Here is a 24,070-nt window from a genome sequence, read left to right as displayed (position 1 = left end):
AGACGTAGTGTGTATCCACGACCAGGTAGGTCAGGTGGTGTCACCTTCAGGACTGTGTACGCCTCCTCTCTGGCCGGCTTGCTGTCTATGCTATGCATGCACTTTTCACTGATAGTTATGGAGTGGAACTGTTTCTGGTAAGTACTTTCGTTCTCACTGTCTGTTTCACTGCTACTCTCTACAGCATATATGCGAGTCCTGCTCTGTTGCTTTTTGTCTATATAGGTTTTGCGCTTGTGCTGTTTGTCTTGTGGTGTGTGGGACTTACTTCCCCCGCTCCTGCTCTGGCTGGAGTGTTCCTGGCGCTCTCGTTTGGCCTTCCTGCAGCACCGCTCCCAGTGACCTTTTGCACCACACGCATTGCATTCATCATCATATGCAGGACATCGATGTGGTTTGTGGCTTCTCCCACAGTTACGACATATGCGGTCCCTGTCCACAGTGTGGATTCTCTCATTGTGTGACAGGCTAAGTTTGTCTAACTGTTCATTGCATGCTGTCAGGGCTTCATATTTTCGTCCCTCGGCCAGAACCTCTGCTAAGGAATATCCTTTTGGTTTGCTGTATAGATCATTCCTCAGGGCATCATGGGGAGTGCTCGCAATAATAAGCTCAATCATACGCTCGTTAAGCTCTTCGTCTGAAAACTGACATTTCTGTGCTAGTGTTCTGGCTCTGGTCACAAAATCATCAATATTCTCATCTGGTTTCTGTCTGTGTTGCATCAGTTGCAGTCTATGGATTCTGAAATTTACGTTCAACTTTAGCTGTTTTTCAAAGAAGTCCCATAGTTTGGCAGGCTTTTTCTTTTCATCATCAGTGAGACCACTGGCGTTCAGTCTTTTTAATCCTTCATCTCCGATTCCACGACATATTTTCCTAGCTTGTTTAGCTGCGCCATTTATTTCTTCATCTTCTAAATACAGAGTCATTTTCTGTTTATACAGTGAAATTGCCTCACCCAGGGCCGGGTCTGACCAATTCATCGTCGGTAGATGCGATGCCATGACGTCTCCTGTTACTAGCTAGCTAGTTAGCTTTGCGGCTAGCTCAGCTCCGGCGCACTCTTGCTTGAATGATGACAGAAATTATCCACGGACAATTTTATCAGTCTATCTTCATTCTTCATAGAGAGTACTTTACCGCTGCCACCATGAAGTAATACTTGGGGTAGTATTGGTCGAGGATCAATGACCACACCGGGTTATAGAACTCAGGTTTAATCGTGGCTCAGTAGGCAGACGTAATAACCATACATGGTAGTGGTGTAACCATAATAACAGTCCGGGTAGTACATAACACCTAGTGTAGTTCCAGTGGATATACATGGCGTTATATCACTACAAGTGACATAGAGTCAGTGCATGCTAAGATTTTCACCCAAAGTGACGAAGGACAGGATTAGGAACGATTATATTCGAGGGACCGCTCAAGTTGGACGGTTTGGAGACAAAGCAAGAGAGGCAAGATTGAGATGGCTTGGACATGTGTGGAGGAGAGATGCTGGGTATATTGGGAGAAGGATGCTGAATGTGGAGCTGCCAGGGAAGAGGAAAAGAGGAAGGCCAAAGAGGAGGTTTATGGATGTGGTGAGGGAAGACATGCAGGTGGCTGGTGTGACAGAGGAAGATGCAGAAGACAGGAAGAAATGGAAACGGATGATCCGCTGTGGCAACCCCTAACGGGAGCAGCCGAAAGTAGTAGTAGTAGTAGTAGATAGAGTGAGTGCCGTGGCTGTGCTTGGAAGTCCCAACGAACTTGGCGTGGGGGGCCAGTTTGGTTGCATAGTCTCAACCGGAGACTGGGCAGCTTGTACTCCGTCTTGACTGAAGAGATTTCTATAAAGGGGGCGTGGCTTTTAGCCATACTTGAAGGTGATTGGCTTTCGCCAGGCGAAATGTTCGCTCGAGTTGAACTCCGCCCATTCGCCCCATACCATTGACTTTTCATGCATTCAACGCTGGTCTTAAATTTTGCTTCGCGTTCAGTTAAAACGCACCATACGATTTGACACTTTAACAGGTGCTTAGTGTGTGGATAGCGACGTACTGATAGTTAAAAGTGCGCATCAAGAGTGCCTACACTCCCTCGAGACAGGTGATAAGTACGATCCCTAATCAAAGCAAAGGTTTTGCTTTAGACTTTGTTTTGTCTGGGACTTTTGGAAAGCAAACCATGGCTTCTTTTTACAATCTAACGATTGGCTTCTCTTCACCCGTTCTTGCAGCACATATTTCTCCTCTTAAACTGCGTGAACATGACTGCATATCACAGTGGGTTCAGACACCACAGGAGAAAGCTTCAGGGGAAAAGCATAGAAAGTTGAGTCAGTTCATCTGGACACAATGTTTATTGAGAGAAACGTTTCATCATTCACCTAATTGACTTCTTTAGTCTCAACTGAATGCAGGTATCTCCACCTTTATAAACAATACATTGGCATAACAACACCTTAGTTTTTTACAGAGCCTTTCTAGGAACCCAAGGACGCTTTACACTAGATAACAAAAATAAATACCCCCCCCCCCACCAAAAAATCAAAGCTCAAAAGACTACAGACCATATATAGGACTTAGTAAAAAGATTTCGGTTGTCTTTTAAAATTGTCCAAAGAAGCAGCGTTGCGGATCTGGAATGGAGTTCCAAAGGGTGGGGGCTGCCACAATAAAGGCTCTAGCCCCAAAAGTCCGCAGGCTGGTGTGGGGATGGAAAGCAAGCCCGTGTCTACGAACCGCAGACTCCGGGACGGAATATAGGGGTTGCGGAGGTCTGATAGGTACTGGGGAGGGGTAAGGGCATTGAGGGGTTTATAGCTGAGGAGGAGGATTTTGTGCGGGATTTGACCGGGAGCTAGTGAAGGTGGACAAGGGTGATGATGATGTGTTGTCAGGGCTTGGTGCGGGTGAGCACTCTGGCAGGTGAATTCTGCACATACTGAAGCCTGTCTAGGGCTTTGCTTGGTACCCCCAGACAGGATTCCATTGCAGTTGTAGCGAATTCGGGGGGGAAGTCCGGGAACCGCCACAGCCGGGCCGCGAACCGGTATCTTCCACTCCGCAAGCGACAACGGTAACCAGTCGACTAAAGGGTCCGACCCATTAGTCAAGTACCAACGTGTCTACTTATCCATGCACGTTACACAATAATCCAGACGGGACGTGATGAAGGCATGGATAAGGGTCTCTGCCACGGAGTCTGGAGATGTTTTTGAGGTGAAAGAAGCAGAGTTGGTGACGGATTTGATGTGTGACTGGAATAAGAGGGTGGAGTCCAGAATGACACCAAGGTTGCGGACTTCTGGGATGGGCAGATGGAGCAGCCATCCACGTCAAGGAAAAGATCTCCAAACTTCCGGAGCAGCGCCTTGGGAGTCACAACCATGAGCTCAGTCCAACCTAAAACGATCGATTTCATATGCAAATTGCCGTGAGCATTAACTGGAGTTTCAGTGGCCATGTGTACTATTCACAGTGGACTGGGGGATGGTTGCAATTAGCATTGTAAGATGGCGACTCTTAGGTTTCCCCGATGTACAAGTCACAGAAATTCTCCCGGCACGTAACAGCGTACACTATTGCTCTGTTTGTACCGGGGGACCCGATCCTTGGGGTGGACCAATTTCTGGCGCAGCGTGTTTTGGGGTTTGAAAGCAACTGAGACGCAGTGTTTGGAAAATACGCGTCTCAACTGTTCCGACACTCCCGCCAAATACGGAATGACCACAGGTTTACGCTTAGACAGCTGTTGTCCTTTTCCTCTCTTCGATTGGCTGGTGCACTGTTTGGGCGTCTTCCTGGTTTTGACAAACGCCCATTTAGGATAACCACACTTAACCGAGGCCTGTTTAATGTGGGATTTCTCCCCTTCTCCGGACGCTTTGTCGGCCATCTTACAATGCTGTGATTGCAAACATTCCCCAATCCTCTGTGAATAGTACACACGGCCAGTGGTCACGGTAATTTGCATATGAAACCGATCTTTCTTTCTTTCTTTTTTCTTTTTTTGTCGTTATGCCACTGTATTGTGGGGTGGGGATACCTGCAGTCAGTTGAGACTGAAGAGGTCACTTAGATGAGTGATGAAATGTTTCTCAATAAATGTTGTGTCCGGATGAACAGATCCAACTTTCTGTAATTTTCTTACCTGGATTATTGAGCATGCATAAAGACATTCAGGGGAAAAGCTTATTTATGGTTCAATATCCCAAAAGAGACAAAACAGGTCATTATTATAAACCAAACGGAGAGAACTGGACATGCATTCACTCCACAAACGTATCACTACACCCATATGGTCAAATTTAGGTGAAACTCTTATATAGCATCTAAGTAACCTATACGTTAATAAGTTTTACAGCAAGTAATGTTCGTTTTTGATGTAAATCTAAGTTCTGAAGAAACGGTACACAGCCACGTCTTGTTTACTCCATCGGAAACATTTTAAATAATTACAACTTTTCTACTACTGCGAATTAGAAAAAGGCACAACTAGGCTTAACTGTACTTTAGGCATGCCAATGCAAGTTTATTTATTATATAGGACACTTCATACACGAAAGCAGCTGAAGGTGCTTTACATAAAGGCACAAAAAAGACATTAATAAGAGATACGGAACAAGATAAAGAGACTAGAAAACAAGAAGAATATTAAGATAATAAGCAAAGGAGTTTGTGATATTTTAAAAATGCATCTTCTTTGAAAGTATTTAATTTTAAGAGTAAACACGTTTATGAGCAAGCACGTCCCTCTGTCCTCAGCTCAGTCTCAAGACAATACGCACAAACACAATGAAGTCCACCGGTAGAACGGCGAGACGCTGCTAGTGGGGCTGCTGGGAGTGAAGCAGGCTGGCTTCCACCCGTCCGTGCATTCGCTGCAGCTCACGATGACGATACGCCTTTTAATCGTTCCCTGGAGACACGACTTTAAATAAACGCCAAGCCGAATTTATAAATATTACAGTACACAATAAATCCTACAAAATACGCGCGTGTTTATGTATTAGAAATTGTCACTATCTTCGTCGTTGCCCAACAGGTTCCATAGTGTAGCGGTTATCACGTCTGCTTTACACGCAGAAGGTCCTGGGTTCGAGCCCCAGTGGAACCACATTTTTAGTGGTTCTCAATTTTACCCAATATTTGTCACGATTAATACATAGGCGCGATTAAATGCACTTCGTACTGTATTTATACTCAAACGGCTTCTGCATTCCTGTTATCAAAAGATGACATTTTTTACACATCTGTTCCTACTTTCAGTCTCACCTATTCCTACCGAACCTCTTTTGCAGGTTTAAAGACCTAATAGTTAGGATGACGTTTTCTTCTTCAAATTATGATATAACTTTTACCAATTTCTAATCAAATGACGAATTTAACATTTTTCCATTTCTGACTGGCCATTCCATTTGTGACTATGCTTGCTTTTGCGGGTGCTCTTGTACAGTTCAGTTTACCCTTGTATGAAATAAAAAGTGCAGAATTTATATAATCCCCAATGTTTTGGGCAAACTACCTTAAAATATTAGAGAATAAGTTGTTAAAATCAATAAACATAAACCCTAAGTTGAGTTATACAGCATAAATAAGCAAGTGTGTAACACGCAAAATCTTTCAGGGCAAGAATTTGGATCAACGCTAAATATGTTCACTGCTCCATCAACAAGCAACCCACAGTTTAATACGACTATATTTTATATCACTTTTTAAATAATGGCGCTGAGAAACAATAGCTAGCTGTATACAGTCGTACTTTCCCTGCGATAAGTGTGATAAGATAACAACCGAGGCAAAAGGTTTGCGTAAAGAATCTACTTGGCACAATATTTCAGACCGTTGATAGTTACAAACTAACCAAAGAGCAGCAAACTAGGAGCCCCCAGGCTGTAACATGTTTTCATTCAACATTGTTACAGTGTGTCATAAATCATCTATTAGCTGACTCCCCTTTTGCACCGACGTTCCCATCATCCTTGGCAATTTCATTTTGGGAAAAATAGTTTACATTTTTTTTTTAAACAAATTAGCGTTAGCATCCCGCGGACATCAACTCATATGCTCTATTGCGGACTATTTTGGACCTTCGTGACACACCAAAGATTGTTGGTTATTTCCTTCCCCCCGATTTTTTTTTAACTGTCTCGAATGGAGCAAGGTAGCAGGTTTTCGCATCGGACGTTTTCGCGTGTAATTTGCGGAAAGGCGGCAAAAGAAACTACACCCACGGACAACAACGCCATCTATGGGTTAACCTGCCCAACTGTGGTCCTTATCCCCGATGGAGATAGATCCATGGAGCCCGCTGCATAATTTAGATTATTCAAATTACTCGGTTATAAAAAAAAATTATTTAATTTTTTTACTTTTTAAACAGGTGGCAGACGATGCCATGAAGCTGGTAAAGGTCGTGTTGAACGTTTTTTTTTCTTCCCACCCGCATTACGGGAAGACCCTCCCCTACTCTGCCCCTGATTGGCTAAATCACGAAGGTAGAGAGTACTAGCCAATTAGATACAGAGTAGGGCGGGTCCTCGTGAAATGAGGGTGGGGCGATTCTGAAAGCGGATATTGTTTTAATGTTCGTTTCCTTGTGCAACGTTATATTCCGTCTCCGAAATGGCGAATTTAGCCGCGGCGGTTGCTGCTGCCGCGAGTAGAGATCCAGCGGTTGACCGTTCTTTACGTTCTGTCTTTGGTGAGTTGTTTAACCTTACATTTTCAGAAATAGATTGCTCGTAAGACGCGTTTAACCTAAAAGAATAATACTTTAAGGAAAGCTATGCTGTGATACATGCTAGTTAGCCGGTTAACTGTGTCAGTAGTAAACGTTAGGCAACGAGATGTTGAGTCAATTAACCAGCAAATCTTAATATAATTGAAAGTTCACATTATAATCACAGATTGTGCACACATCTCATTTCCCATTATTATCCTAGTGGGAAACATCCCGTATGAAGCGACAGAGGAGCAGTTGAAAGACATCTTCTCCGAAGTGGGCCTCGTTGTCAGTTTCAGGTGAGTTGGAGTGAAGATCATAAAATCTCAACGGTAATACACGTTCAACTCCCATAGAGAGAAACAAAGGATTGCCTTGAACTCAAACCTGTTTTGATACATTTATCACATCAATATGTTGACGTAGTTGTAAAATGTGAGCCAAATATCGTGAGTCGTCAATGTCAGCATCCCATTAATTGTTGTTAAACACTGCATTGCCAGGGTGTTGACTGATATGGGTTGTATGACGAGCATTTTGGAGAACATTGTCGATGCAAACTTTTAAAACACTCATGTCTTGTTATGTTTATCATCTAAACCTTCATTAGCAGTTTCAATAGCACCAGGCCAGTCTTTCCAAGGATAAATGAATGACTGCATAATGTCTACTGGTTTCCAGATTGGTATACGACAGGGAAACGGGAAAGCCAAAGGGATATGGCTTCTGTGAATATCAAGACCAGGAGACGGCGCTTAGTGCTATGCGGAACCTGAATGGTAGAGAGTTCAGTGGTAGGGCTCTCCGGGTGGACAATGCAGCTAGTGAGAAGAACAAGGAGGAGCTAAAAAGTAAGTCTCTATAGTGGTCCTGTTGTTACGTGGCAATCTTAAAAAAATTCTTGTTTCAATCTTTTTTGGAATTTGCGTCCCAGGAGTCCCAAATGAATGAGGTCTGCCTATGCTCTCTGGTTGATCAACTGCTGCTGGGTGATGTAAAACACGTCACTAACTCTGCAACACGAGATTAACTGTATAGTATGGCAATTCTGCAGCCCATGAGAAAAAAACTGTTGGACAGAGCTGTGCTCACGGCTTCAAAAATGATTGGCTGCAAACTCTGTACCGACTGAATTATACCATATTTGCATTCAGCGGAAAGCCCAGAAAGTTGAATCAGTTCATCTGGACACAGTGTTTATTGAGAGAAATGTTTCATCACTCATCTAAGTGACCTCTTCAGTCTCAACTGACTGCAGGTATCCCCAACCTTATAAACAATACAGTGGCATAACGACCAAAACACAATGATCAGTTTCATATGCACATTACCGTGACCATTAACTAGAGTTACTTTGACAATGTGCACTATTCTCAGAGGATTGGGGAATAGTTGCAATCACAGCATTATAAACTGGTACTCTTAGCCCCCCCCCCCATTCAGGGATGGTCGTCCCTCTTCACATAGATAGATAATTTGCAATAAGATTAAGACGTTCATCTATGAAGCATTTTTGCTATTCCCAATTCAGAAGAGAGAGAACTCTCTCAGAGCATGTCGTTTGTGCGAGCCGAGAGGTGGGACCAGCTCTCTCCTCTTCTCTCACAGACGTACACAAATACTCACACACACAGACCCACAGAACCTGCTCTTTGTAACTACAGCAGAAAGAACTAAATGGTCAAAGTCTGGTTAATTTACTGCTGTCGATGTTGACAATGCTTGTTGCCACAAGTGCAACAAGTGTTTTGTATGCAAGGGCGGAAACACAAGCAATCTTTCGAATCAACTTGCAAAAGTGCATCAAGTACAGGTGGTGAAATGCAAAGTTTTCAACTGCCTAGCTCGTAGTTCATCTCTCATTGCCCCATCCACTTCGGGTACTATGTTGTGTGTGCTAGCAGCCTAGAACCGCACGGTATCCACTCTGCATTACTGTAGTCCACTGACTTCCGGTTTCTACTGCAGTGGTCATACCAGTTTCCTGTTTGTTGGCATGTGCTATTGACAAATTTGGCATATTTTTCATGATGCCTGCAAATTTTACAATGGATAAATTGTCAACAACATGCATAGAATTGTCGACAAGCTTTCACTGGCACCTATCAGCAAACGGGTGAAAAGTTTCAAGTTGTACATATCAAGTTACATCCGTCCGTCTGGACCATCCTCATAATTGTGGACGTAACTTGATATATACAATTTGAAACTTTTTACCCGTTTGCTGGTAGGTGCAGATGAAAGTTTGTCGACAATTCTGTGCATGTCATTGACGTTTATCCATGGTAAATCTTGCAGGCATCGTGAAAAATATGCCATTGTCAGTATCACACACCAACAAACAGGAAACTGGTGGGACCACTGCAGTAGAAACCAAAGTCAGTGGACTACACTTATGCACAGAGCCGATTAACTAAATTATACAAACTTGGGTTAATGATTAAAAGTAACGCTGTGTTGGTCAGGCGTCCCTACAGACACAATTGGCCATGTCTGTGGGTGGGAAGCCAGATGTGGGTATGTGTCCTGGTCGTTGCATTAGCACCTCCTCTGGTCAGTCGGGGCACCTGTTCGGGGGGGAGGGGGAACTGGGGGGAATAGCGTGATCCTCCCATACACTACGTCCCCCTGGCGAAACTCCTCATTGTCAGATGAAAAGAAGCGGCTGGTGACTCCACATGTATTGGAGGAGGCATGTGGTAGTCTGCAGCCCTTCCTGGATCGGCAGAGGGGGTGGAGCAGAGACCAGGACGGCTTGGAAAATGAGGTGATTGGCTGGGTACAGTTGGGGAGAAAAGGGGGGGGGGGTTCCAAAAAAAAATTGAAATTATCTACAAGCCCATTGACTGAGGCCCAAGAGAGAGCGAGTGCGAAAGAGAGCCTGAATGAATGTTTCACTGGTGTTGTCAAGAGATATGACATTTTGTGATTACCTCTGTTTGAACATTTGAGTGGGGTAATTGGACAAGTACAATTAGGGAGAAAAGGGGGAAAAACTTTGCTTAAAGTGTTCGACAATAGTTTACAATGATTCACAGTGAACATCTTGGCCTGGACGGATATGATCGCTACAAGTGATTTCCACTGTAGTTAAATTAGTTAGATAAAACTGTCTGCAGCCCTCCTCGGATCGGCAGAGAGGGTGGAGCAGAGTTCGGGATGGTTCGGAAGAGTGGGGTAATTGGCAGGATACAATTGGGGAGAAAGGGGGGGGGTACAAATAAAAAAGTAATGCTCTGTCCAGACCAATCAAAGAAGGTTGAATCAGTTCATTTGTATGAAAAGAAAAAGTTGTATCCAGATGAACTGATTCAACCTTCTTTGATTTTTGTTTTAACCTGGATTATTGAGCATGCATCAAGACACTGTGTCCAGACATGAGAAAATAAAGCAATGTTAATTCTGTTCTTAATTTGTTTCATTTTTTTTCTCTTAAACCCCCCCCCCCCCCAAAAAAAAAGAACCAATAAGAGTACTGTTAAAGTGCCGGATAGATAAGCAGTATTGGTAAGAGCAGTAGTAGTACCATTAAAATCTTAATGATACCCATCCCTATCCACAATAGTAGCATTTACCCTGGAGCAAGCCGCATCCTAAATGCTTCACCAGTTGTACAAGTATAGTCTCCTTAAGCACATGCATGGGACATATGGTTTCATTAACTGAATTATGATTGTAACAGTATGTTTTTGTGGACACTCCTTGCATATGTTGTGGGCATATATGTTTACTGTTGTTTGAGCACACCGAAACAAATTCCAAATCAACTGTAAAGTTTGTATGGCAATAAATTATTGAGTCTTGAAGTGAGAATCTTTGAGATTGCCACTTTTACGTTGTTGTAATAAAATGTTAAAAGAAACACTCCCAAGATAAACGTGGTCAGGAACAACTTGGATGAGGTTGTAACTTTTTTTTTTGTTGTAATATACAGGCCTGGGAACGGGAGCCCCCATTATTGAGTCTCCTTATGGAGAAAATGTCCAACCAGATGAGGCGCCAGAGTCTATTAGCAGGGCTGTTGCCAGCCTGCCCCCAGAGCAGATGTTTGAGCTCATGAAACAGATGAAGGTATAGGTTACTGACTCGCCATGGTTTTGAACATTCTCAACTGTAAAACACTCAGCAAAATGTAAAATGTTTTATTTTTTCAGCGGTGGGCTCTGTGAATGCATGTACAACCTTTCAAAAATTACAAGCCTACAAAGCTACAATCAGGAGATCTTTTTTTTTATTTTAGAACTAACAAATCCGACTACCTGTTTGCCAGAGTTCATTTTTAGAAAGTTGTATTTTTGGGTTATCTTTTCTCTCCTCAGCTGTGTGTGCAAAACAGTCCCCAGGAGGCAAGGAACATGCTGTTGCAGAACCCACAATTGGCCTATGCTCTGCTTCAGGCCCAAGTGGTGATGAGGATTGTTGACCCTGAGATTGCCCTGGTGAGTGGAATTGACTCTGGGCCGAAGAAGATCTGTCAAGTCTTTTCCAGATCTTGTGCTAACTTGAAACAATTATTGTGCTGGAAGGGGGTATGCTTATAATCGTACACACTGCACATTGGTCAGGCCCATGTTTCAGGAGAAAGGGAAAAAAAGGGGACTTGTACCTTTTCGCGACTACAATGTATTGAAGGAACTGCATTATGTAACGTCTCTATTGTGCTACAGAAAATGCTCCATCGTCAGACAGCGACCCAGCCTCTGATTACCAGCAACCAGGGTGGAGGGGCGCCAGCAGGCAATCCACCTCCTGCCCAGCCTAGTGTTCCCATCTCCCAGCCACAGCCTCTGGTAAACATAACACAACCTTACTCTTGCCCTTTTTCACATGTACCTAGGCACACAGATCTGGTTGGGTGGGACAGCACTTGTAATTGAAAAATATTTTTGCTATTTGATCAGCCTGGAATGCATGTCAATGGAGCCCCACAGATGATGCAGCCCCCTAACATGGGTGGTGTCCCTGGCCCTGTACCCGGACAAGGACCTGTTGGCCCTCCAGGTAATTGTGATGCGCATGCATACTTGGATCATCAACCAAGTAAATACAGATGGCAACCAAAGTAAAGATTAAGAATAATAGCAGTTCAGATCTTTGATAGGGAAAATATGAGTTTGACCAGTACTTTTTGTATCAAATATCAATTCCTCGGGTGTGTATATAGTAATAGAGACGCATCTAATTGTTTATTTGAACCTAGTTTCTATCAGAATTGCCTAGTGGTACCTGTAACCCTGGAAGTGACAATGTCCATATTATTTACCTGGTTTATCTCTTTCTTACTTTACTGATATTGTGTCAGGGTTTCTACTTTTAGGAATGACACACTATTATACAGTACTGTGGTAATGGTATAATACTTATGCCTAAGCCACCAGCTGAAGTGAAGAAATTTGTTTTAGCATTTTTCAGTGGTCCCACACATCTTCAGAAATTTATATGAATTTTTCTAACATTTAGAATATTTTTAAAACCAACTAAATAACACTGAAGATTTTTCAACTGATCCTTAAAAAATGAGAAGGTCACATGTACAATCTCTTCCTGGGGGATAATCCCTTTGGCTCATACAGTCCCTATTACTGCCCCAGTTTCTTTTGTGAAATACTGAAAAAACATTATCTAAAGAGAGAAAAAGATTCCTAAAACAATGGTAAGTCAGTTGTTGTAGGGCTGTATTCTGCTCAGATTAATAATCCCATAAAATATAGTTCCTAATCCCTCATTTTGTTAGTGCTTTGCACTTGTTTTGGCTTGTTTGGCTCACTAGGTGGCACCATAGCCCTTGAATCCTTTGAGGTTCCAATAAACGGGCAAATACAGTTTGATGTAGTCAGCCCAATAATTGCATTATTGCAAATGGGGTTGGGCTGTTTTGTACGTAGATGTCTTTACACAGCACAATTAAGAGTAAGTTTCAAAAACTTGAATCAAAATGAATTCACTATTTCTCTCACAGATGAGCACAACCATTCCCATCCTCAAAACTGTAAAGTTTTTTACAGAGGGGTGTCTAAATTCAAGAATGTGCGAGTAAAGGCTAACACACAGAAGTAGAGTGGCAGGTCAAATGACTTGAATCAAGTGCTACCTGTTGCCAACACTGGAAGCACTTGCTGATGCCCATCAAATATGCTAATATAGCTAAGCTAATATATTTAGCACTGTGCTGCAAAAACATTTTTCCCCATAGAAAAACAAGTCTGTAGGAATTAGAACAGTGTTATGATGATTTGCAGCTTGTCAAATAGATGAGCCTCAGCTCAAGTCTAGACACCACCGCTGTAGGGGGGTTTATATTGACATAAATGAGCATTCTTGACTCGCGTCAGGCCGTCAGCCAGTGTGCAGTAGCCTTGAGAGTGTGTGAGAGAATGTGTATCTCAGGATCCTGCTTCAAATTGCTCTGTTAGTGCTGCTGTGCTTTCTGAGTCCTTCTCTCCTGTTCTTTTCACTTTATCGCTGGCTCAGGAAACCCTCAGCATTCTCCAACAGGATCATCTGGGCAGGCTGCTATCGAGCGGCCTCAAGGTATCACCCACACTTCGTCAATTCTTCCCCAGTTGTCTAGTCAGATCACAGGGCTCTTGCAGACTGGCCTCTACAGAACAACTACAGCTTTACAGTTGGTGAAGATGCATGTCAAGCATCACACTGATACTGTTGTGTTTTCATATATATAAATATATATTTATCCATTATCCAAACCGGTTTATCCTGCTCTGAGTCACGGGGATGCTGGAGCCTATCCTGGCAGTCATTGGGCGGCAGGCAGGGAGACACCTTGGACAGGCCATCACAAGGCGCTATACTCTACCGTCTTTTATTTAGTCATTTAGACAGTTTATCAAACTTTTTGTGAAGGAAAGGTGGGCTTCTGATGAACAGTATCTATGTACAACAAAACCTGCTATGTCATGATAAGCGAAGAGTGTGGACACTGCATGTAAACAGATACAGTGATGGGCTAGTGGCCAAAAGTATAGTACTTGAATGGCTTCAGTTTAATTTGCTACTTTGTTTAAATGTTTTATCGAAGCTTGTACTCAAAGCCAAATTTAAATTTAGAACTTGGATGTAGGAGGAAATTCAGACATTAAACCTAATTGATTAATCCATGCAACTGTTTTGTGTTAAAATGATGGCATCCCTTTACCCCACTGGTCATCAACCATGTTTTTTTTAATCGGCCCAGAGTTTTCAGATTGTAATTTCACCCAAACATCACAAAAGCTAGTTTACTTCCTGAATGACGCCTGCCTCTCTCTGGGTGAAAATAAGCAAGTAAGTGAAAGCTAATTGCTTCACTTGGTGTAGTGTTTGGTTGCAATGGAAAAAAAACCTGCATACCATGGACCTTCATTTAATATGATTGGAGAACAATGTCTTACCTCAGATCTCAGTGGTTCAGTGATGAGGTATAACAGTGCAGTTCAAGTGAAAAAACATCCATCTGATACACCCAATGACATACAACACTATTGTTGTGTGCCATTATCATACAAGGGTTTACAGTTCCGTCTTAAAATATTTTTGTGTATGCCTTCATTTCTTCCTTTTTCTCAGGTCTGTGTCTTGCATGCCAATGTCCTTTTTTATTTTTAATGTGCGTCCGCTTGCAGTTTTTTCATTTGATGTGTCTATGGGTGCAGTTATTTCAAATTGCACCACTTTTTTTCTTTTTTTTTTTACTTATATTTTATAAAATTTCTCTACTCATCCCCTGCATCAGTTCATTTTTTGTAATTTGTCAGATTGGAATAGATACACAAAACCTCCGAAGTAGCTGTGGAGCAGCCTAGACCCTAGCCTGGTTGGTTTCTATCCAAACATTAACTGGATTCTAAGCTAATTTTAGATATGTAAAGCAGCATGTAGATCTGAATGAAAAGCCTTTCATTTAGCAGGTTTTATGGGAATAGATATTCTGTGGCAATACAATACTTGTTCTAAGGTATGACAGTACCATGCCAATGTAAACATTAAAAAAAAAAAGGATGACAAAAGTTAGTTGCCATTGGAAAATTGGGGTGTTGGGCAGCACGGTAGCCCAGTGGTTAGCACTGCTGCCTCACAGCAAGAAGGTTCTCGGTTCGAACCCCAGGCCGTCCCAGGTCCTTTCTGTGTGGAGTTTTGTGTGTTCTCCCGTGTCTGCGTGGGTTTCCTCTGGGTGCTCCAGTCCCCCCCCCCCCACCATCAAAAAGATATGCATGTTAGGGTTAATACTCCTGACTGAGGCAATGGAAAGAAGAACTGGAGTTGGTCCCCAGGCGCTGCACTTGCCCACTGCTGCTATACCACAGGATGGGTTCAATGCAGAAAACAAATTAATTGTAAGAATACAATGTCAAAGTGGCTTTCATTCATTAAATTAAGATTCTGTCAGCCTTAATGGCATATATGGCAGTGTTTTTATGGACATGGTAATTTTCCTTTGAGGAAGTGTAAAATATATGGGGTATTTGGGCTTTTTTTATTTTATTTTTTTATTTTAACATGTTTTTTACGCTCAACTTTTTTGTTCTTATTCATATTCACATTACTCTTCTTGTTTACTTTAATTATTCTTTGAAATTCACATTAAAGGGTATGATGCACATGTAGCTACTGGGACTTGTGAGTGGCGATGATTAATTTTGGATGGAAGGTTGGGAAGTGGCTGCCCTTCCAGTGAGGAAAGCCGATAGTTGGATGTTTCCATCCTTTTGGTAGCTAGTTATTTTTGTTGGATCTGCTTTCGATAAAATTCAGTTTCCCAGGAGAACAAATTATGGAGTTATAAGAAAAGACTCTTATTGGACATTGCTAGTTTTACATATCATTTACACATGGTACAGCTAGAAGTTGTCAGTTTTCAAATGTTTCCAAGGGCCACTCACTCATGGGGGGGGGAAAAATCATTTGCAGCCCTCAAGGAGGTCTGAGTGCAGTTTCACATTCAGTGTAGTTCCCCTGGAGGAGTCCTCGAGGTATGGTGCTTAACCCAAATGCACTTCAGGTATGACTATAAACTCACAGATGTTGATGGCGTCCTGCCAACAGTGAGCACCCCAAGTGTAGATGCTGTCATTATTAATTGCTTCCTGTAGGATTCAAACCAAAGGTTTGTAAGCCTTCCTGCTGAGCTGGGGCTCAAAGTTTGAGATTTTATCCTCAACCAGTTTAAATTATTTGCATAAGACCCATGACTCCATCATATAGGTCCAGGTTTTATGTGAGCTCGGTGCATTTTCGAGGCTCGGTTTTATGTTGTTCAAAAACTAGTTGGTTTTCTCATCGACATGCTCCAAATCGTCCTTACCCTCATCTCTATCTGTGGTCCTGATGGATAATGGTATGAGTGCTAAAAGGACATTGGCTGTTTGATTTTCTGTAATTGTGGTCTTCTGATTTAGTTCCATCTGAGCCAGAGCTGCACTTTGAAGTCTTTTCCTGAACTCCCACTGATGTTCCTCACGCATAGTTTAAGTGCTCCCTTCAAGCAGGCTTCCATTTTCTTTCATTAATTTGAGCATGAAATGCAACAGCGGTTAACTTGGCTCTCTTGTTTAAAGTTATTGCCCAGTGAACAGACAGGTGTTTTGGCAAAACTGAGCTTCTTGACAACTTCAACCTGTTCTGGGAGCAACGAAACCGTTTCAGAATGGACAGGGTTCATTAAAACGGAGTGGGGGTCCACATGCTTACTGCCAACTTAACCTTTGGCCTCCAATAACCAGCCCACTGCTGGTATTTGGAGAGGGTCAGGAAAATCTGGGAAAAGTAAAGCAATCTTTGCTATTCAGGACAGTGAAAATGCCATGGATCATTCCCAGCCCCCTCCCTCCCTCATCACCTCTGAGATATCTCACACAAGCTAAGGATGCAGATAAAAGGGATTGACGAGGTGTTGCTTTGTGGCACCAAAAGTTCCCGCTTATCCAAACTAACCAAGGGCAATCTCCCTGCAGTCAACATTACAGGGTATGCTGACTACTAGGACCGACTGAGTCCTTGTACCACCCCCCATCCCCCTTTTTTTTTTTCCAGCTCATGTCTCCCTCTGCTTACTGGGTATGGACCCACTGCTGCTGATACAGCCCACCCCAGACAGCGAGGAGCAGATCCAAGGTCTGCAATTCCTGTTTTGACCAGCTTCAGGAAGAACAAAGTGTACTCAAAGCGCACAGCTACTTTATCCAATCTGACTCCAGTTGTACTCCAGCAGCCACAGCCTGTCACAAAATATAGGGCAGATGATACTCTTAACACAATAAATTTAGCGTTACTAAACATCGGGTCTTTGGCAGGACAAACATTTTAATCAATGATTTTAATCATCAAGCACAATCTCACTTTCATGTGATTAACTGAAAGTTGGTTAGACCAAGTGTCTTTATGCGTACTCAATAACCCAGGTAAGAAAATCAAAGAAAGTTGTATCAGTTCATCTGCACACAACGTTTATTGAGAGAAACGTTTCCTCACTCATCTAATTGACCTCTGCAGTCTCCAGTCTTGCTTAGACCAAGATAACAGTGCAACTGTTCTTATTGAGTCAACCCCTCCCGCCTTCAGTTTTGTGAGCAAAACCAGAATGCATAAGAAGGGAGGTGGAAAATGCCATTTGTTCAGTGCTTTGCTGCAATGCAAGAAGATATCTTATGGACATTTTGCTTTTTTTGACGATGTGGCACTTTAGTTGAATTCCTTTTCTCGGGTTATATTTCTAAAGATCTGTAGGCCACATAAATACAATGCAAACTTTTTTGATGACTTGACTGAGCTGTTGTCTATAATCTGTATTGACTTTGACCGTGTAGGTATTGCTGGTGATTTAAACATTCGTGTTGACAACCCCCAGGACAGAAGGACTAAAGAACTGTGTTACGTTCTTGATAACTATGGACTGGTTCAGATCATGATGGAGCCCACACACAACAAGGGGCCACACTTTGGACTTCATCATCTCTGAGGTTCTGAACATTTCTAAGGTTGTGGTGACTGATGTTGCCCTCTGTGATCATTCCTGTGTTTTTAGAGTATTATCCCCGTGTGCACAAATGCTCAAACAGGTAATCACAAAATGTCATATCTCTTGACAGCACTAGTGAAATATTTATTCAGCCTTTCTCTTTCACACTCGCTCTCTCTTCTCAGCCAGTGTAGATAATTTCAATTCCTTTTCTTTTTTTTCCTTTTTTTTGCCTTTCCCCCTGCTTTTCTTCCCAACTGTACTCGGCCAATCACCCCATTTTCCGAGCCATTCTGGTCCCTGCTCCACCCCCTCTGCTGATCCAGGGAGGGCTGCAGACTGCCACATGCCTCCTCCAATACATGTGGAGTCGACAGCCGCTTTCTTTTCACCGGACAGTGTGGAGTTTCGCCAGGGGAACGTAGCATGTGGGAGGATCACGCTGCTCCCCCTCCCCCCTGAACAGGTGTCTTGACTGACCAGAGGAGGCGCTAGTGCAGCGACCAAGACACATACCCATATCCGGCTTCCCACCTGCAGACATGGCCAATTGTGTCTGTAGGGACGCCTGACCAAGCCGGAGGTAACACAGGGATTTGAACCTGCGACCCGCGTGTTAATAGGCAACAGAATAGACCGCTACGCTACCCGGATGCCCCAATAATTTCAATTCTAAAATTACAAATGTTACTGATGCCATTGCACTCACTAAGGTGAAGGTGGTCTCTGGTAAGAAAAGATTTCCATGGAGATATGTCATACTGGTCAGAGTAGAAAAGAGTTATAAAGCTGAACACAGGTGGCAAAAAACAAATCTTATGTTTCATTATGACATCTATAAAGAGAGACTGCGCATATATAATTTTGAACTGAGAAATGCAAGGCGGTCCTACTTCTCGGACATCATTGCTAAAAACAATAATAATGCACGTGCCTTGTTTGCTAACAAACCCTCCTGTGGCAGTAGCCTCTGAATATCTATCTACCAAGGCCTGCAATGAATTTGCCTCCGTCAATGATTAAATTCAGAAAATTATGCAGTCAGTGCCTCCATACTAGGTACAGGGTGTGTTTTATGTAAAGCACTTTGAATTGCCTTTTTGCTGAAATGTGCTATACATATTTGCCTTGCGTTTTTCAATAATGAAACTTGGCATACGTGTTATCTTGTTGGATGCTGGTCTTGTTTTGTTTGAAAGAAGCCTTGTCATGATATTTGCCAGATTCTGATCTCCACCAACATCGAGTGGTCTGTCTGGATGTCACGATACTTAAGTACAGCCCCTTCTTAAGGACCAATTGATTCCAACTGGTGAAAGGGAAATGCAGAGTCCAAGAGACTTGCTTTTATTGAATGTAAGTTCAGCTGGTAGTTAGTTGTTGAGGACAAAGATGAGCTTTCAGTGTGAATTTCAACTCTCAAGTCCGTTAGTGGTTCCTCTACCTCTCCGGTCCTCCATAATGAGATATTCCCCTAAATGGCAGATGCCCTTTGCCATTTTTGTAAGCCCACTTTTCTCAACTGGCTCCTGAAGCTGACCACTCTCTCTATACATCTGTTGAAATGCCTTTCAATAGCACTGTGCCTTCCAGTGCTCCAGCTCAAATCAGACATTTTGTTGATAGTCACCTTCCTCCCTGGCATGTATCACAATTCTTCTCTGCTCCTCCTGCTGTTCACATTGTGTTACACCTCAAGCCATGCTGTGTTAATGACCGATCAGTGAGCAGCAGGTCGACTCTTGAGGGATCTTGTCTGTCTTTGGTCAAATTAAGTTGCATGGATAGTGCATGTCTCTGCTTTCACGATCTAACACCATATGCACTGAGGTGGATGAAGAAAAATCCTGCTTTTACCAGGTCTTGGACACAGGCTGAGTGCACACAGACTGTGCTTCAAAAATCCTTTACACTGTAATATTATGTGTGTCTAAATCTTTACACGTGTCTCCACGTGTAAAGATTTAGACATTTGGGGTAGCAATAAGTTAGTCAAAAATTTTCCTGCAAAATTAGTATGTACAAGTTTTTATTCTAGCTTACAGTGGTTAAAGGTTGCAGTGTGCCTGGATTTCATGTCTTTGTTAGTGGCACTCATTTGTGGTGTTGGCAAGCTCCACTGACACACCTAATGTCATATATCTATCATACATGCCTTTCGACTTGATGTTCCCATGGCAAAACAGTACCTGATTTAAAAAAGTCAAGTAATTATTCTCAAATCGAATTTCTAAGTGTGTTTCAGATGTGTGATTTCATTTCATCTTTTTTTTAACCTAACCCATGACAACCCCCCGCCCCCTGCCCCAATCACCACACACACCAGATTTGAGATGGTGTGAACATATAAATTCCACTTAATTTCCAATGGGAGAATTCGTATTGAATCTTGTGTGTGTGTGTGTGTGTGTGGCTCCCCTTAGTGTTGTTTTCAATTCTTCAATTGTCCCTCCCATTTGTTTTGACATCAGACTATAGACAGTTTGCTGTGGTTAGTGTTTAATTGTGTGGCCTACGCGGCGTATCTGATATCACCGTGTTGGTGTTGTTCCTGTGACATCATAATAATGTTGCTCCATGACCATCATTGCAATGGACCCATCACGTTTTGTGCTGTTGTGCCTTTTCGACTCGGGGGGGGGGAGACAACTGTGGGATTAGGTGGTGGTTTGGCTATCGGTTAAGGTTAGGGTAAAGTAAATATTAGGTTGAGGTTATGTTAGGTTGGCTTTGGTATTTTTCCGGTCTTTTTCCCCATGTCGCAAAGGCTACAACATCACAACAACATGATAGATCTGTTGCAACGATGGTCCTGGAGCAACATTACGATGCGTGAGAACAACACCAACATGGTGATATCAGATTGTGCGGCATACGCACCCATACCAACTGTACTGCCCCTGAGATCTCTGTTCACTCCGCTTGGGTGAACGCTTGCCCTTTGTTGTCATGTGTGGGCTGTGAATCTCAGTCCTTTATCAGGTCACTTTTGTGTCCTATGTCAGAACCTGATTGGTAAATTAGGTTTTTCCTCGTTGGTGGGTGTGAAAGCCTGTGGTCCATGTACAGTATGTATCAGTGGTTTACATGTGTTTGAATATGTGATCATTTATTTTCTTGTCAGGGCCAGGAGGTATCCCTCCCAGGGGCTTACTGGGAGATGGTCCCAATGATCCCCGAGGAGGAACCCTACTGTCTGTCACTGGAGAAGTTATTGAGCCCAAGTAAGGACTCTGCCCGGATCACATTACTTTGACACAAGTTCTAAAGTTGTTGTTCTGTATGTTTTTGGAGGTCATTCACCCATGCCACCACAATACCCTTGTGCACGAAGAAACATTTTGCTTATTTTGCTGGGGGAAAAAAGTCATACACCCTCAAAGCTGCAAGTTCGTTTTTATAACATTTTTTTTGTTTTTGTTATGTAGATCAATCTATAAGTGTTGTGTGTCTTATATGTGTATTTACACATTTCTAGTCGCGCCTACATGGGGGCTCCACCACCCCACCAAGCCCCGCCCATGCACATGGGCCAAATGGGAGGTGGACCCCCACCAGACATGAGAGGACCTCCTCATGACATGAGAGGCCTACCCATGGTTGAGACCCGAAACATGATTGGAGACCCCAGAGGGCCCCCAATGATGGAACCACGAGGGCCCCCGATGGAGTCACGAGGGCCCCCGATGGAGCCACGAGGACCCCCGATGGAGCCACGAGGACCTCCAATGGAAAGCAGAGGTTAGCTTTGTCATTAATGTTTCATAGTCTTTGTTTGGAAGCTTAAAAGCACTTCGGAAAGTGGCATCGTACACACAATTTTTTAATCAGTTTAGCTTTCAAACGTACTATTTCTCTCAAAGTCTTTACCATTTGATGTGTTTTACTGTTGCTTTAGGTTTTGTACAAAACAAGGACCATATTTTTTTTTTTTTTTTGCCTCATCAGACAGGGAAACGGAGCTCCTGCTTTATATCTTTATGAGGGGTTCTTTACTGTAATCTGAATAAACCCTTAATGGCGTGTACAGTTATGTTTTGGATACTTCTGACCTGGTCTACACCAGAGCCAATCCAATTTCATTGAACACCATAAACATGTGGGCACACTGCCAGTTAACAATACACAAGTGCTTTGTCTTACTTGCTGATCGGTTTCAAGTTGCTGTACTTTTTATACACTTGCTCAATCTCATTTTGGTGTCAGCTCCAAGGAAATTTCCAGAATGTTTCAGTGACTGAGCACTACGTTGTATGAAAACATCAGTTCACCATCAGCTTACAACCTCAACTCACAGGCTCTAATTACTTCAGGGTATAAACTTCCTAGGACCCAATTTTTTTTTTTAACCTGCTTAATTTTCTATTCACATTACCCATACTGCCCTACTTCAGTGTTGGTAGTACTCAGCAATACTTGATTCATCAAGAATGTAAACCCTTGTTTCACCATTTATATTTTCCATCCATCCATCCATTATCTTAACTGCTTATCCTGCTCCCAGGGTTGCGGGGATTGTCATACAAAATGAAATTGCGCTGCTTGTGGTTGGACGTAATGTTGAACCCTCTGCTTATCTATGAGAACCAGTCTAACTAATTGTAATACTGGTGATATATACTTTATTGATGTGGGCCTCACTAGTCAGATTCCCAAGCACCAGTACTACGGATAGAAATTATCAGATCTTTTAAGCACTGTTGACTCACTTTTGACTTTGTCTTCTTTTAGTAGGCCGCGACCCCAGAGCTATGGATGCTCGTGGGCCCGTGTCTGGGCAGAGGGTGCCCATGGCAGGAGGAATGCAAGGTCCAGTTCCCCACAATATGGGTCCTAATGCACCTCCACCTGCAAGAGCGGTAATGGCTGTACGAAATGTGTTTTTGCAGTCAACGGATTAGTTGACCACCTTTAGCATTACTTAAGGGGAACCCATTATTGTTCCGCTCATTTTGACTCACCTCTGCTTTTGGAAAAAAAAAAAAACTTTATTTTTCTCTTTCCTCTGGCATGTTAACTCGCTAGTTGTAGCAAGTCCTTTTATGTTTTGAAATTGCTTGCTCAAGTACAACAAATAGCCAAAATGCCACACACAAAAGGTCCTACTGATTTCCTTCTCGTGTGTAATGCCCCTTACCCTCAAGGGTCCTGCTCATGCTGGTGTTCCACAGTCTGGAGGAGGCTTCAGCCCAGGACAGAGCCAGGTTTCCTCGCAGGACCAAGAGAAGGTGTGTGTGTGTGTGTTGTTAAACTAGGAAAATATTACGCTTCAACAGATTTTGTGTGGCTAACATTTGTGTTGACTGTCAAAGATTTTTAAAAGGACTGTCTGAGAAACTATTCAGAACTAATAGGAATGTTGTGCCTCATACACATCATCTTTTTTAAACTGGTAGTTTTCCCACTTAGCTTCCCTGCCTAGGATGAAAGTGTCTTTGAACAAGACATTAGGTTTCTTATAAGTTCATTGACCACAAGTCACTCTGGAGAAACCTGTCAGCTGACATGAATTAAAAGAACTGAAAAACAAAAACGATTGTCTCTAAGTTTAAACAGTGAAGACTCCTTGAAGTATCATAACAAACCTGTGTTACGTGGTTGACCTGTCTTTATTTTATACCCCCTTAGGCTGCTCTGATCATGCAAGTACTGCAGCTCACCCCAGAACAGATTGCCATGTTGCCCCCGGAACAGAGACAGAGTATCCTCATCCTCAAGGAGCAGATTCAGAAGACGGCAGGGGCGCCTTGAAGAGCCCGCTGCCTATAAAACTAAACGGTTTGTAGTAGAGCTTTTTTTTACATTTTCCATGATGGTGCTGCTATTTCTATTGCGAGTGTGAGACTGGTTACGCTTTCTAAGCATGTTAATACTTGGCATTCTTGTACAGCCAGCCCTACCACTATCTCTGAATAGTTGATGCAAAGATATACCTTCCTAGACTTGGTAACACCTTCTTTTTTTTTCTTTTTTTTTTTTGTCATTTCAGCTCTGGGAAACTGGTTTGCCCACACCCCTGCTCCCGTTACCTCCATTTTCAACCAGTCCGAAGACATCCCCTCGTAATAGAACATTTTGTATACTGTGTTTTGGGTCATATCTGCTTTTTATATGAGCTAATTAAGTTGAAGCTTGCTAATGAAATGCAAGTGAATCTTCAGAGAGTGACATTTTGTGAGACTCGAACAGAAAAGCCAAGAGCTCGATGTCGTGTCATAGGGTTTCATTCTCTTAAAAGTTCAGTGCTTTTATTTTGTGCCACTGGAAGCAGTTGGCTTTCTGGATGTTTTGTTTTTTAATTAAAAACTGAGACATGGACCATCTATCGTTTCTTTTCCCCCAAATGAAATAAGGTTTTATATAAGAGCGGTGTGCCTATGTTCGACCCAGAACACCCAC

At 42.7% G+C, this 24,070-nt stretch overlaps 1 protein-coding gene and 1 non-coding gene across 3 annotated transcripts; both read left to right on the top strand.

Annotated features, from left to right (window-relative positions):
- Window positions 1-5,036: 5,036 nt before the first annotated feature.
- On the top strand, window positions 5,037-5,109 carry trnav-uac (transfer RNA valine (anticodon UAC)). The gene has a single exon. It is a non-coding gene; the product is annotated as a tRNA-Val (tRNA).
- A 1,495-nt stretch (window positions 5,110-6,604) lies between these two features.
- Window positions 6,605-23,993, top strand: cstf2 (cleavage stimulation factor, 3' pre-RNA, subunit 2). Of its 2 annotated transcripts, XM_056282768.1 has the most exons (14): window positions 6,605-6,696; window positions 6,938-7,016; window positions 7,399-7,568; window positions 10,652-10,788; window positions 11,037-11,156; window positions 11,385-11,507; window positions 11,619-11,718; window positions 13,189-13,248; window positions 20,796-20,895; window positions 21,150-21,412; window positions 22,403-22,530; window positions 22,816-22,899; window positions 23,300-23,449; window positions 23,661-23,993. In XM_056282768.1, the coding sequence occupies exons 1-13, from the start codon at window positions 6,618-6,620 to the stop codon at window positions 23,420-23,422; spliced, it is 1,566 nt and encodes a 521-aa protein (XP_056138743.1). In that variant the 5' UTR covers window positions 6,605-6,617; the 3' UTR covers window positions 23,423-23,449; window positions 23,661-23,993. The 2 variants fall into 2 exon arrangements, with proteins under 2 accessions (XP_056138743.1, XP_056138744.1); XM_056282769.1 differs by lacking the exon at window positions 13,189-13,248.
- Window positions 23,994-24,070: the final 77 nt, after the last annotated feature.

The sequence above is a fragment of the Lampris incognitus genome, chromosome 1, assembly GCF_029633865.1.
Source record: "Lampris incognitus isolate fLamInc1 chromosome 1, fLamInc1.hap2, whole genome shotgun sequence".
Taxonomy (NCBI): Eukaryota; Metazoa; Chordata; class Actinopteri; order Lampriformes; family Lampridae; genus Lampris; species Lampris incognitus.
The sequence above is the reverse complement of the archived record's forward strand: the minus strand, read 5'-3'. Positions and strand labels throughout refer to the sequence as shown.

Bases quoted from the DNA above. Each gene is read 5' to 3' on its own strand.
- cstf2 (XM_056282768.1), top strand. From the start codon at position 6,618: ATGGCGAATTTAGCCGCGGCGGTTGCTGCTGCCGCGAGTAGAGATCCA. The intron at 20,896-21,149 runs GTAAGGACTCTG...ACACATTTCTAG, and splicing joins GGAGAAGTTATTGAGCCCAA to TCGCGCCTACATGGGGGCTC. The intron at 21,413-22,402 runs GTTAGCTTTGTC...GTCTTCTTTTAG, and splicing joins ACCTCCAATGGAAAGCAGAG to TAGGCCGCGACCCCAGAGCT.